The sequence below is a fragment of the Saccopteryx bilineata genome, chromosome 2 (genome assembly GCF_036850765.1).
Source record: "Saccopteryx bilineata isolate mSacBil1 chromosome 2, mSacBil1_pri_phased_curated, whole genome shotgun sequence".
Lineage (NCBI taxonomy): Eukaryota > Metazoa > Chordata > Mammalia > Chiroptera > Emballonuridae > Saccopteryx > Saccopteryx bilineata.
Window position 1 is genome coordinate 24234232 of NC_089491.1, and position 12718 is coordinate 24246949.

Below are 12718 nucleotides of genomic sequence, written 5' to 3' on the forward strand. Positions count from 1 at the left end.
GGAAAATTCCAGGAAGTTGGGAACCAAGCAGAGCTTCCATATGCTGTGTTCTGGTATCTAAACAGGCACTCTTCTCTATTTACTTATTCATTCATTCAAAATTTACTAACGCTTACTCCCAAGTCTATGTGCCAAGTAGCAGAGGCTTTAAAAAAAATACCCCAGTCTTCAAGATGCAGTTTCTCTATCCTTGGATGTTTCTGGATGCACTTTGAAATTGTGTTTCTCTGCTTTTTGCTTTTTTTGTTTGTTTTTCTGTTACAGCCTTTTTGTTTGGAGGTAATTATAGTGTCACAAGCAGTTTTAAAAAATAATACAGAGAGATCCTGGTGTTATTTTCCTAGTTTCTCCCAATGGTAACATCTTGCAAAACTATAGTATAATATCCCAACCAGGATATTGGCATTGATGCAGTCAAGATACAGAACAGGTTCATAACCACAAGGATCCATAATATGCTCTTTACATCCATAAACACTCCCCTTCTGCTCCTAGCTGCCCCCACTTTACCTCTTGTAACTGCTAATCTGGTCTCCATTTCCATAATTATGTAACAAGAATATTATGTAAACATTCCTCTAAGCAGAGGAAGAGGAATAGGGAAGAGACTACCTTGTTCCTGTTGGGTGGACATAGAATCCAGGTTCTTCATTTTATTCCCATGGACACTAATTATGTGTACGAGGGGAATCCTTATTACTGCTGGGTATGGATGGAAGTTCTGGCTCTTTGCTAGGCTGCTCCTGATAGCATCCTGGCTGGGAAGGCTAAAAGTGCCTTGTTATGGCTCCCCACATGGCCTCCAATGACACAATGAGAGGGGAGACCTCTTTACTGCTTGGTGCTGGTGGAAGTCCTGACTCTCTTACAATGACATCACTCCAGTGAGGAGGGGGAAGGACCCTTGATACTTCAGGGTGCAGGTGAAAGTGAGATACAACCCTCTCCTCTGTAGCCTCCATCAGCATGAAAGACCCATTTCTCTACTTAACCTTCTCTGATACCATGTGGGCAGAGCCAAGGGGGTTCTCACTAGAGCTTTACAACAGTGGAAGTCTCTAGGCTGCACTTGTCACCTGCCTGGTATAGCTGAGGTTGAGCCACAACCTTTTCTGTGTTTAGCTAGGACCACAGTCTTTTTCTGTGTTTAGCTAGTGTAGAAAAGTTGAATGGTTATTGTCTAAACGTGTCCTGTCATTCTAGGCTGTTGTTTTCTTCATCCTTTGGCTAGGGAGAGCAGTACTTTGGTAGTTTGTATTTTGGGTTTTTTTCTTCTTTATCCATTCCCATTGGAGCTTTGGGATTGCCAGCTTCTTCAGCTCTGAGCCTGGGATATGTGAGGAAAAAGGAAGCCCAAGGAACACACACCATCATGTTGGTCTTTGGATCTTGAGTTCCCTCACTGGTCTCCCTTTTATCATGCCACTTTATGTTTATTTTATATAGAACTCCTAGGGGTTTTAGCAGGAAGACTAAGGAAAAGTATATCCTCTTCATCTTCCTGAAAACTGATTCCTCTGTTTGTGTGTGTTTTGTTTCTTCTCTCTTGACAGATTTTTCCATGTTGGTTTCATCAATCCAATAGTGGTCCTGCTCTTTATGTGTTAATTAGGGATAGCCTTTGAGGAAGCACGGTGATGTCAGTTTATCCCATATCTTATGCCCCATGATGAATTTTATAAGAATTATGGAGAAAAACATAAATACAATTTAAGCAAAAGCATTACTTAATCACAGCTCAAAGTTCTTAAGTCATCCTTATCTATAGATATATATGGGAGTAGTCAATCACATTATGTGTTTGAGAATGAAATATTATGGTCTTTCAAAATTATTCCCCAAACGGTATCTAAATTGATCTTGAGACACATACCCTAACTTAAAACATGGCCATTGCTTTTAGTGTTTTACAGATAAACTCCTAGCCTTTGCATGTGGCCCCGGCACTCATTTTGCTAGCCTCACTCCTCTCTACTCCAGCCAGAGTGAACTCTTATTTTTACCAGCATTCTCTCTCTTGCTTCTGGGTCTGCACATATTGATCCCCCTATCTGGAATGTCATTACCCTGCTTCTACACCTCCCTTACTTCTGTCCATGGTTCTGGTCTCACCTCTGAAATCACATTGACCAAAAAAGCTTACCTGATCACCCCACCCCTGCCTCCAATCTGGATAACATTCCTCTTCTGTGTTGTCATATAACATGGTGCTTTAAAAAAAAAATCATGTACTGAAGACTAAAATGGCTGTAAGGGTACAGGCAGAGTTCTTATTCTTCTCTGTGTCCCCATGAGCCCTTTACCTGTCATATCCTTTTCATCCCTACAGAGGGTCATGAAATTTTAGTTTTAGAACTACTTGGATACAAACATGATCACTGTGTTGTCGTGATGGGAAATCCGGTTCTGTGATTGGTTACATAACTTGGAGATGCTCAGATAGTGTCGGAACTAGTAATAATTAGCAGAATCCTCATCTGAGGATTCTCACTAGCTCCTTTGCATCACTCCCTAGTTTAATTTGTGAAATGGGAGAAAGGTGGTGATACGGTGAAATTTAATGTGTTGAAAGTGTTATGGTTGCGAAAGTAAAACACTTGCAATTTTATTTACACACCGATTATTCAGAAGATAATCCAAACATTTTCATATGGGAACATGAAAGGAAAATATTACCAGCTAAGTGGAGTACTTCAAGGTGCAGTAAGTTAGACCACACAGTAAGTGGCGTTCATTAGAGTGAACGCCAGGCAGAGTGGATCATTGTTAATTGGGTTTCATGGAAATTACAGAAGGAAATTATTTAAGCATGTTTGTTGGCTCCTTTGACTATTTATCAAGTATCTTTTAGGTACTTTGGAAAATGTGATTGCTGTTCAGTTCTCTCCTTAGAGTGCCTTATTATGGAATAGAGCTGTAATCACTGTAAAGAAGCCAGAATATGTGTCATAAACCAAGAATTGTGCTTACTCCAGTTCTGAGCAAATGATATTACATGAAAGTAATAATGGTGTCTCATACCTGGTATACAGAGGCTATAGCTATTCAAAAGTATTACTTTTAATGATGCAGGTGATGGGATTTGAACAGAGCTTGAAAGATAGAATCGGGAGTTAGAAATGGGAGGCAGTATGTGAACAATGGCAATTGCAGACTTGTGATGGGGACTGGAAATAGCTTGTACAAACAGAAAAGTAGGCTACATCTATGAACGCGGTGGGATGCCGGGCCAGGAAGGAAAAGAGTAGGGACCAGATTGCACCCAGACTTGAATTCCAGGTTAGAGCGATGGCCTTTGTTTATTTGGCAACTGCAAACCGTTGAAGCTTTTTGAGCAGGAAAATGGCATGATCAGAGCCTTGTTATAGAAATTTTCATTTGGCACCATGGCCGGAAATAACAGAACATGAAGTGACCTAGGGGAAGAGGTGATAGGTATGGTGGTTACAGAATCAAGTCATAACATAATGGTTTTAAATTAGCGTAGCAACAATGGACATAAAAGCAGCAACTGATAGAATCCACATTTCCAAACCCCCAAAGACCTTTAAGTCTTGCTGAAGGGAGGCAGAGCAGACGAGAAAAGGAAAATATCAAAGGCAACAATGGTCTGAAACTTTACTTGTGACTTACCACTCTTTATAATAAGACCCAAAGGGAAACAAATTTGTCAGCAGACTCCAGACTATACTCAGAATCTTTCTTCCTTTCTAACCACTGAAGTCGTGTTTATTAGGTCCAATGTGTGCCATTTTCCTCTTTCCTTAGGACAAGCGAATATTCAGCAGATATGCATCAGTGCAGTTGTAAAAGCTCTTACAAAACTGACATACTTGTGTACTGGCTGGTAAAGAGTTGCTGCCCTGAGTCCCTTGAATGCCATTTTACTGACCTGACCACTTTCGTAGGTGCCTGTCATGCAGTCCAGCACCTATAGAGATCGCAGCTGTCAGATAAGTGGGCATACAGAACTCTGCTTGATGCCACAGCTGATGTCTGTTCTCATTGGTCAATGATCATTACTTTCTGGGCTGCAGCACTTGGGTTATTATTCCTACCATGGATGAAGTTTTCTCCCAGAAGGTTCTCAAGTTCTTTAAGCAAATAGACTTCAGTTGGGCCTACATAGATCTGAATCTCACGTGGGTTTTAGTCGAAACTCTGCTGCACTGGTTCACAGAACTTCACTTTTAAATAATGATCAGTTGGTAATATTAAAAACTGTAATGTGCAGTGCTAATGAAAGTACTATAAGATAGGGACTTTTAACCCTGAAGATGGGAATATAAAATAACAATAGGCTAATAGGTTTGAAAACTTAATTTTGCCTAAAATTTTTTTAGTGGATGAAAGGTATAAGGGAACAATACGATTAATTAAGAAATTGTAATCTACCTGAACACCAAACATTAAAAGAAAAGTTCAACCAGAGTGGTTTAGCTTATAGTAAATTTTAATTTTGTCTTTAAATGAATCTGAGTTATTAGCTATTTTAAAAAGAAGAAATTTTAAAACCTCCAGAGGCCTATTCTAAAAGCACTTACCCGCAGAGTTTTAATGGTAAAACTCAGGATGACCTCATATTTCTCATCAAGACAGTAAAACACCTTAAGACAATTAGGAATGCAGAGTGTTCAATGAGGAAGAATTTGCACAAGTACTCTGTGCTCAGCCAGACTGTGTTTGTGTGTGTGGGGGGGTACCTGCGTGAGCACGCACATATACTAATTCTTCACATACGACAGTTACTTTGCTGATGCATCCTCTTTTGGACACAGTCTTTTCAGAGGTTTGATTTTTGGTTTTTGGTAGACTTGTCCTAATCCATCAGTAATCTCCTTTCCAGTCTGAGCAGGTGTTTGCCTTTGAACATGGTGTCCTGCAGCGAGGGTGCCATTTGCTGCCATGGCACCGAACAGTTGCTCAGATTCACAGCGTTGTCCCACTCGTCTGTGTTCCAGCCAAATGCGCTAAGCAACTGCCGAGAGATTGGCAGGATGCTAATTCATTTCACACAGAATCGGATGTGCAGAATCCATGGCAAGTTACAAGTCTCCTCGTCTAATTCATTGACGAAAATATAGAAAGTATCTCGGCTAATTTTTTTTTAAAAGTTGCTTGTATGTATGTGTAGGTGCCTGTTTTATATTATATTTGTTCGGAAGTGGTTCTCTTCTTGTACCATGGATGCCTGTGCTCAATGTCCTTGCACAAATATTTGTGGGAGCAGATTTTGTTATTCAAAACAAATCCATAAAGTTGAGAAGAAGCATAATATTGTATTAATAAAGAGTCTTTTTCTGGGAGCCCAGATACTTGCTTAGTGGCCTCCTTAGATATACCAGGAACTAGGGCTTTTGGGTTGCACAACTCCTGGATACCATGGTAATCTACATGAATAAGCATCCTTGGAGTCGTGTAGGGCGCGGTCTGCATGCAGCTGATGCGACTGGTACTTTGTGCAAGGAACAAAGGCTCTTAATATTTATAGAGGTTTTTAAAAACTAGTCTTAGATTACAAATAGAAAGTAATTTTATGAAATGTAAGTTGTTGTATAACATAATTAAAATGAACTAAAATAACCGTCTAAGAGATTGATCTTGAGTGGATAAGACGGGTGAGGTGAAAATGAAGACTTCTTTGTATTTTTACAAATTCCAAACTGGTTGATGGTTTAATTTACTTCAGTCAAAGAACTGAGTTACCGGCTGAAGAAAAGTCCAACGTTAGCACATGATAACTTCAAGAATCGCACTGCCAGTAATAGTAGCTGGTAACAGCCAACACATTTCTGAAAAGAGAAAGTGCTTATTTTAACAACACATACAGCAATTAAGAAATAATATTTGGTTCATTTCCAGGAAGGAAACATTTCATATTAAAAAGAACATACCCTAGCCTTTTAACCTCCCTTGTGAAACTTGTTCAAACCACGGTCTGTTTCGTCTTTTCAACTTTTGCCTGGTTTTAGATGAGGAACTTTCCCCCTTGGGATTCAAAGAGGTTGATTACACCTCTCCCGCCAGAATTGTGCAATGCCTTTAAATAGTTCTAAAAATCTGTTTTCCATTATCATTACGGATTTCACAATATATTTCCAAACGTACTTTTTTGTATATTTTTATCCAAAACACTGTTCTCCAGTGTTGTAAACTCTTTATTACTCGAAAGGTTTTGGAGAGTAATAGTGTTAAGATTAGTTTCTTTTTATGTAATATTATTTTAAAACAAATGATAAAATCTGCAGACATAATCTGACAGTTAATATGGAAAGTTTTTTTTTAACTTACTTTTCAGTATTATTCTATTTATAGAATGGTCCAGTGTTAGCATTGGAAATGTCATAGACATGTCTGAATTGTAACTTCTGTATTTTGTAGGAAAAGAAAACAAAGTCATTTGCCAGTGACCCATAGCTTGTTAGAAGAAGAGCCAAGATTGCAACTCGGTTGTCCTGAGTCCAAGTCTAATGTCCTTTCACTTCACGCTATTGTTAGTTTCCCTGAATTCAGTCCTCCCTCCAACTAAGCCCACCCTCCACCTTCCAACAGAGCTTGCTCTCTCTTGCCCTTCTCTGATTGAGTGACTACTGGCTCAGGCACTGAGGTGGGTAATGGCTAGGTCAGATAATCAGAAGACTGAATTTACAAGGAAGAACAAGTTGGTCACAGAGAGGAGACAGTGCTTACGTTACATACAGTGTGATCTGTGCCAGAGCAGAGGTAAGGATCCTGTGGTCTAGGGCACAGACATGATGACTGATGAGTTTGATACTACTACCGTTACCTTAGTTGATGCTGTTTTGGTTATCATTCTTGCTGCTATTTCTTTTCTTTTCCAATGTTTTTCTACCCTTGTTCTTTGTTTTCTTCCCCCCTCCTCTGATTTGGAGGTAATGCATTCTTTTTCTGTTCAGAGCTATGTGTCTTTTTTATGTGTAACTTTGAAGTGATGTTTTTCTTTGCATTTATCCTATGGATGTATCATATATGAATAGAACTGAGAACTTTACCTTCCTCTGCTCACCATCTCCTAGTTTCTCTCATATTTTAAACCTTTCTCCTTTATATTATACAAAGATTATTCTTTCCTTCCTTATATCATATATCTTTCTTTATAATAAGGGGCTTTATTTGATATTCATTTTCACAATTATGTTAATGAGAGATTTAGCAATAGACTATATGTTCCACTAGTTAGTTAATCTCAACAATTTATTAAATGCCATTTTTTCCACACCTGAGTCTTTTATTTTATTTTTAGTCAGTGAAGTACATCTTTGCTTCCAGAACCATACACAACCTTGAATGTCCTTCCTTTCTCTCATATTTATGAATAATTTGATCAGATATGGAATTTGGGGTTTATTAATATTTTCCCCAAGTACCTGTATATCTTTTTATATTGTTTTTCCTGGCATTTGCTTTTGTATGGGAGAAAGGAAATATCAGTTTGATCTTCCTATTTGTAGTATCTTGTTTTTCTTACCTAGATGCTTGGAATGCTTTGCTTTATCCTGGGTGTGAGTCACTTTTTATTAAATTTGCCTGGGATTTGGTGAGGGTTTTTTTTGTTTTGTTTTTTTTTTTGCTCTAAAGTTTCTAGTAAGGACTATATACTTGCACTAAGATCACGACTGTTACTTCTCCTTGGTCTACTCAGATCTGTTGTTCTGGGTCTTTGTGGCTTATTTTTACTGTGTCCAATGACAGTTTTAGTTTTGCTGTTATAATTTATAGTTTCTCTTTCATTTATGCGTTTATTTTAATCATTTTCTCCTATAGCTGCTGACTTCTGTTTAAAGGAGCCCATGTTGTCTTGCATTTTCTTGAAGATCTGCAAAAAAATTTACTGAACCTTTTCTAGAAATATTCAGTAATATAAATAATTCAATAATATTCAATATTTAAAATATGACACTTTGAAGTAATGGTCCTTTTCTGCTGAAGTATCTTTCATATAGCATTAAAATTATTTTTTATATATTTCTCTCATTCTTAAATAGTCATTGATCTAGCCAATTCTGGAATATTCTACTATATATCATGGAAAAATGTTATCTTCTTTTTTTTCCCTTAAGTGAGAAGCAGGGAGGCAGAGAGACAGACTTTTCATGTGCCCCAATCAGTATCCACCCCACAAGCCCCAAGCAGACAATGCTCTGCCCAACTGGGGCCATTGCTCCGTTGCTTGGCAACAAAGCTATTTTAGTGCCTGAGGCAAGGCCATAGAGCCATCCTCAGTGCCTGGGGCTAACTTGCTCCAACTGAGCCATGGCTGTAGGAGGAGGAGTGATAGAGATAAAGATAGAGATAGAGATAGAGATAGAGAGAAGTGAGAGGGGGTGGGCTGGAAAAGCAGATGATCACTTCTCCTGTGTGCCCTGACTGAGAATTGAACCCAGGACATCCACACACTGGGCCAATTCTCTACCACTGAGCCAGCCAGCCAGGACCAGAAAATCTTATCTTCTGTTTTTAAATATAATCAAGAATTTTGGAAGTATGGTCATTTTTATAGCAACTACATTATGTTATGAATCTTGTCTCTCAATAATGATCATTTATATTTTTAGCACCTTATAGTGGTTCAAACAAGGACTTTGGCATCTAGGAGACCTGGGTTTGAGACAAATACATGCAGTAGCAAAGAACATTGCTTCTGGATCTAAGTAATCTGGGTTCAAATCCCAGCTTTGCCACTTACTCACTGTGTAACTTTAGCAGTGGTTTAACCTCCTAGTGCCTTAGTTTTCTCATCTATAAAACGAGATTTATTATATCATAGGTTCCTAAGAAGATTCAAAAGATAATTATAATGTATATAGACTAGTCATTGAGACATAGTAAGTGCTTCATATTTGCTTTAACTTCCAACTCTAACCTTCCCCTCAATTTTGTTGTAAACCTAAAAAATAAAGTCTTTTAAAAGCTAGGAAGCCAGAGCTTATCTTCCCAGAAATAGGCCTTAAACAGATGACAACAGGAAGGGGAAGTGTGCTACCATTTAAAAATATTTGACTTGATAATTAATAATAAGATAAATGTCATTTTGAATATTTGTCGTAAAAATTCACCGATAAATCAATGTTATAGTCTAAAAAACAATTCTAGATTTGTTAGTTACTGAGTAACTTAAGACATCATGTTTTTAAGCCTCCATTTTCTCATCTTTAAAATAGACAATACAATTCAGTGAATGCATTCTGTAACAGCAATATTAATAATTAACATTATTAAAACTGTGAGGACTCACTGAAATAGTTTATGTCAAATGTCAGCACATAACTGCATATTACTTGGTTTGCTATTGTTTTTAAATAATCAAATGCATACTTGACTATGCTACATTTAATTGACCTAACTGAGCACTGCAAGTCTCTTTACTCCACAATTTCTTTATTATTGAGTTCTTGACCTTGAGTTATTTTACAGATGTGTAACTCCAGAAAGAATAGGTTACAAATTCAAAGCCACATTGTCAGCGCAGACAGTGGTTAGGAAGCAAGGTCAATTAGATCCTGCTTTACATCTGTTTTTTTCTTGAGCCTGGGAAAAACCGGTTCTTAATTCTTTTTTCTCCAAAGAGCCTAGATCACATCAGTTCATTTTCCTCAGTCCCTTTAGTTTCCATTGTTCTTTGTGGAACAGGAAGTATGGGCTGAGTGCTTTTTGCATATCCAGTTATTCTCCTCTGCTGGGCGAGGGCACTGGGTGTGTGTGTGGGGGGGGGGGGTGAAGCTACACAGGTGGGGGCAATGGACTATGGAGCGTACCACACTGATGAAGATATTTTTATGCAGCCAGTATCATTCATTCCCTTTAACCCCCTAGTATGCATTGCTATTTTGAGTTTTCACACAAGAAGCCCAGACATACCATGCTGTGTTGTGTTGTAATGTGTAACCACTTGTGTTACAGACGAGGCCACTTCGTAACCTATAAATAACAATGACATCATTCTTTAAAAAATAACTTGGTTTCTATCCTTGCTTGAATTATATGATTTTTACTATGAAAAGTTATTGTTTGGTTTCTCCCCCCCTTAATTCGTCTCAAAAATGTTGTTAACTATCAATTGATGTACCACATAAAATGGACTTCCTCGCCTGCCCACAGCTTGCCCATCCGGGACATACAAACCAGAAGGTGTGCCAGGAGGAATCAGCACGTGCCTCCCATGTCCTGATGAAAATCACACCTCTCCACCCGGAAGTACTTCCCCCGAAGACTGTGTCTGCAAGGAGGGCTATAGGGCTTCCGGCCAGACCTGCGAAGGTAAGCCTCCTCCCCCAACTGGCAGATCGGAACTGTAACAGTGGCTCTCTTCGAGGAAAATGATGCTGGTGTTTTCATCCAATTCATTTAAATCAGGGGTCTCAAACTCACGGCCATGCAGCCCGCCCACCAATTTTGTGCGGCCCGCAGACTAATCAAACTTCATGGATTAGTCTGCGGGCCACGAGTTTGAGACCTCTGATTTAAATGATCTTTAGTTTTCTCTAATCATTTTAGGGGGGAAGTCTTTGCTCTGACTAAGTAGCATATTTTACCACTGAACGCAACCATATCTTCTTACTCCAGAAAAAGAGGATCTGAGCCAGGAGCAGTAGAACTATGAAACCAGAAAGATTTACTACTAAGAAAAGAAATAAAATGAATCTAAGAGAAAAGAGCCACAAATTTAACCACACATTTAGGGAACTAGAGCGAGTGTGGGCCTGGTTGATAGTTAAATCCATTTCAAGAAAATGTTTTTGTAAGTAAAGTGTCTCAGTGTTATTCATATCAAAAATTCGAAGCATTTAATTAACCTATAATATGTGCAAAAAGCTCTGGTGTGGCAGATACACTTTGCTGGGCTTATTTGGTTTTTATTTCATGCCGTCTTAATTAAGAAGGAAATCGCTAATGACATAGGAAAGTCAAGAACTAGAAAGTCTTGTGTCCCCATATATATCAAAATAAAAGAATGTTTAAAGCAAAATAAAAATAGTTTTTAAGGAGTGACGTCACGGAAATGGCGCCGTGAGCAGCGCGTCCGACAGCTCTCCCCCAAATCACAACAAATTTATCAACTAGAAACAGAAAAATCTATCCTCGGAGCATTCCGGAGTTCCACACAAACTGATAGCGAAAGGACTGTTATCACTTGAATCTGAGAGACGAGGGTGTGGAGGAATCTACCACAGGGACGTTCTTTCAAACCACAAGGAAGTGCGCCTGTGGTGAGTCAGCCCATATACTTGGGAACCGCGAGCGGCCAAAGCGAGCCGCCGCCGCGAGCGGCCGCCACGAGCCGCGAGCAGCCGCGCGCGCCCCTGGTCCAGTTGAGCACCGCTGACGTTCCCAGCGGCCCGCACACTGCGAGTGGGGGTCGCCGGCCACCGGTGCCTGGAGCGCCCCATTCGCGCGCGTGCCTTGGGCATTCCACGCGCCCAGGGCACCCTGCTGGCCCGCACACCCAGGGGGCTCCATTATCCTGCGCCTGGTGCGGTCCAGCCGCCAGCAGCGGGGCGAGCGGGAGAGGCTTGGGAGATTCTCTCCGTGGGCGGGGCACCTCACCCAGCCATTCAAGCTAACAATCAAGCGTTGGGGGAGGGGCGCGTGCAGGCAGCCTAAAATACCTTCGGAAGCACAGCTGCGACCCAATCACTGAAATTAGCTTAACCCATAAAATCTGCGCACCCTCGGTTCTAATTGATAAGATCTCTCTCAGTTCAGCGATCCAAGACAAGAGGCGTGATATTTTTTAGTGCCTCTCGCTAAAGGGGCGGGGGCAACTTCTGATTGATAGAGCCTCCATATTCAGGGATAAACGCTAACAAGAAGGACTTGGCAGATAATAAGGTCTATACTACACTAGTCGTAAGCAGAGACTAGTGCCTCTTCTTCCCTGCAAAAACAGGCTACAAAGTGTGGAAAGCCTGGGTTGAGAGGTCGAACTAAATGATAGGCGCTGAACAGTCACCTTGACAACAACTGACTCCCACCCCCACCTGATTACACTGGAGGCCCTGACTGTCAGAGCCTTTCCCAAAGCCTTGCACTGAGTGAGGATAGAGTGGGGATTTCCCAGCTCTTTGAGCCTCTTACTCCCCAGGCAGAAGCAGTTGCAGCCTTATAGCTGGATCACCAGGCTGCTAATTCAGAAAGGGGGGACTAGGAGAGAGAATCCAGGAAAGCAAACTCTCTCATCGTTGGACCCTGCAAACGCCAACAAGCCTTGACTTCCAGCAAGACTAAAGCCAATTATATGACATTGCCATAGAATCCCATCAACTGCAAATCCCTACCTAAGAGTGACACAGGGGCAGAGCCTGGGGTACAGAGTCACCGACCAGGAAGAGGGAGAGAAAAGAAAAAGGAAGAAGTTAACCTCTCAAAATCAAGAAAAACCCACAGACTTTACAACTTGATCCACTAATTTTTTTGTTGTTGTTGTTGTTGTTTGTTTCTTCTATCTTTTTGCCTTTATTTCCTCCACCTTGGTCCTTCTATTCTCTGCCCATCTTATGCTTCCCCTTTCTTGAACTACACTACCCATGAGTATTGCATTTTATTTTTCTTCTTCATCCTCACCCTCCTTTAAGGTTATACTCCAAAACACTTAACTCTCACTCTCTCCTCTTTTGTTTTTTGTTTTTTTTTGTCTTGTTTTATTTTGTTTTTTTCTCTTCCTATTTTATTTCTTCCTTCATTTTTCTCTTTTTCTTAT

The 12718-nt window shown here is 40.0% G+C and overlaps 1 protein-coding gene across 1 annotated transcript in view; it reads left to right on the plus strand.

Moving 5' to 3' along the window:
* SVEP1 (sushi, von Willebrand factor type A, EGF and pentraxin domain containing 1) overlaps positions 1-12718 on the plus strand; it is a 181410-nt gene that overhangs the window by 53494 nt on the left and 115198 nt on the right. The window contains exon 4 of the mRNA XM_066256551.1: positions 10120-10278. Within this exon, the coding sequence (XP_066112648.1) occupies positions 10120-10278 (159 nt within the window). The remainder of the gene's footprint in view (positions 1-10119; positions 10279-12718) is intronic.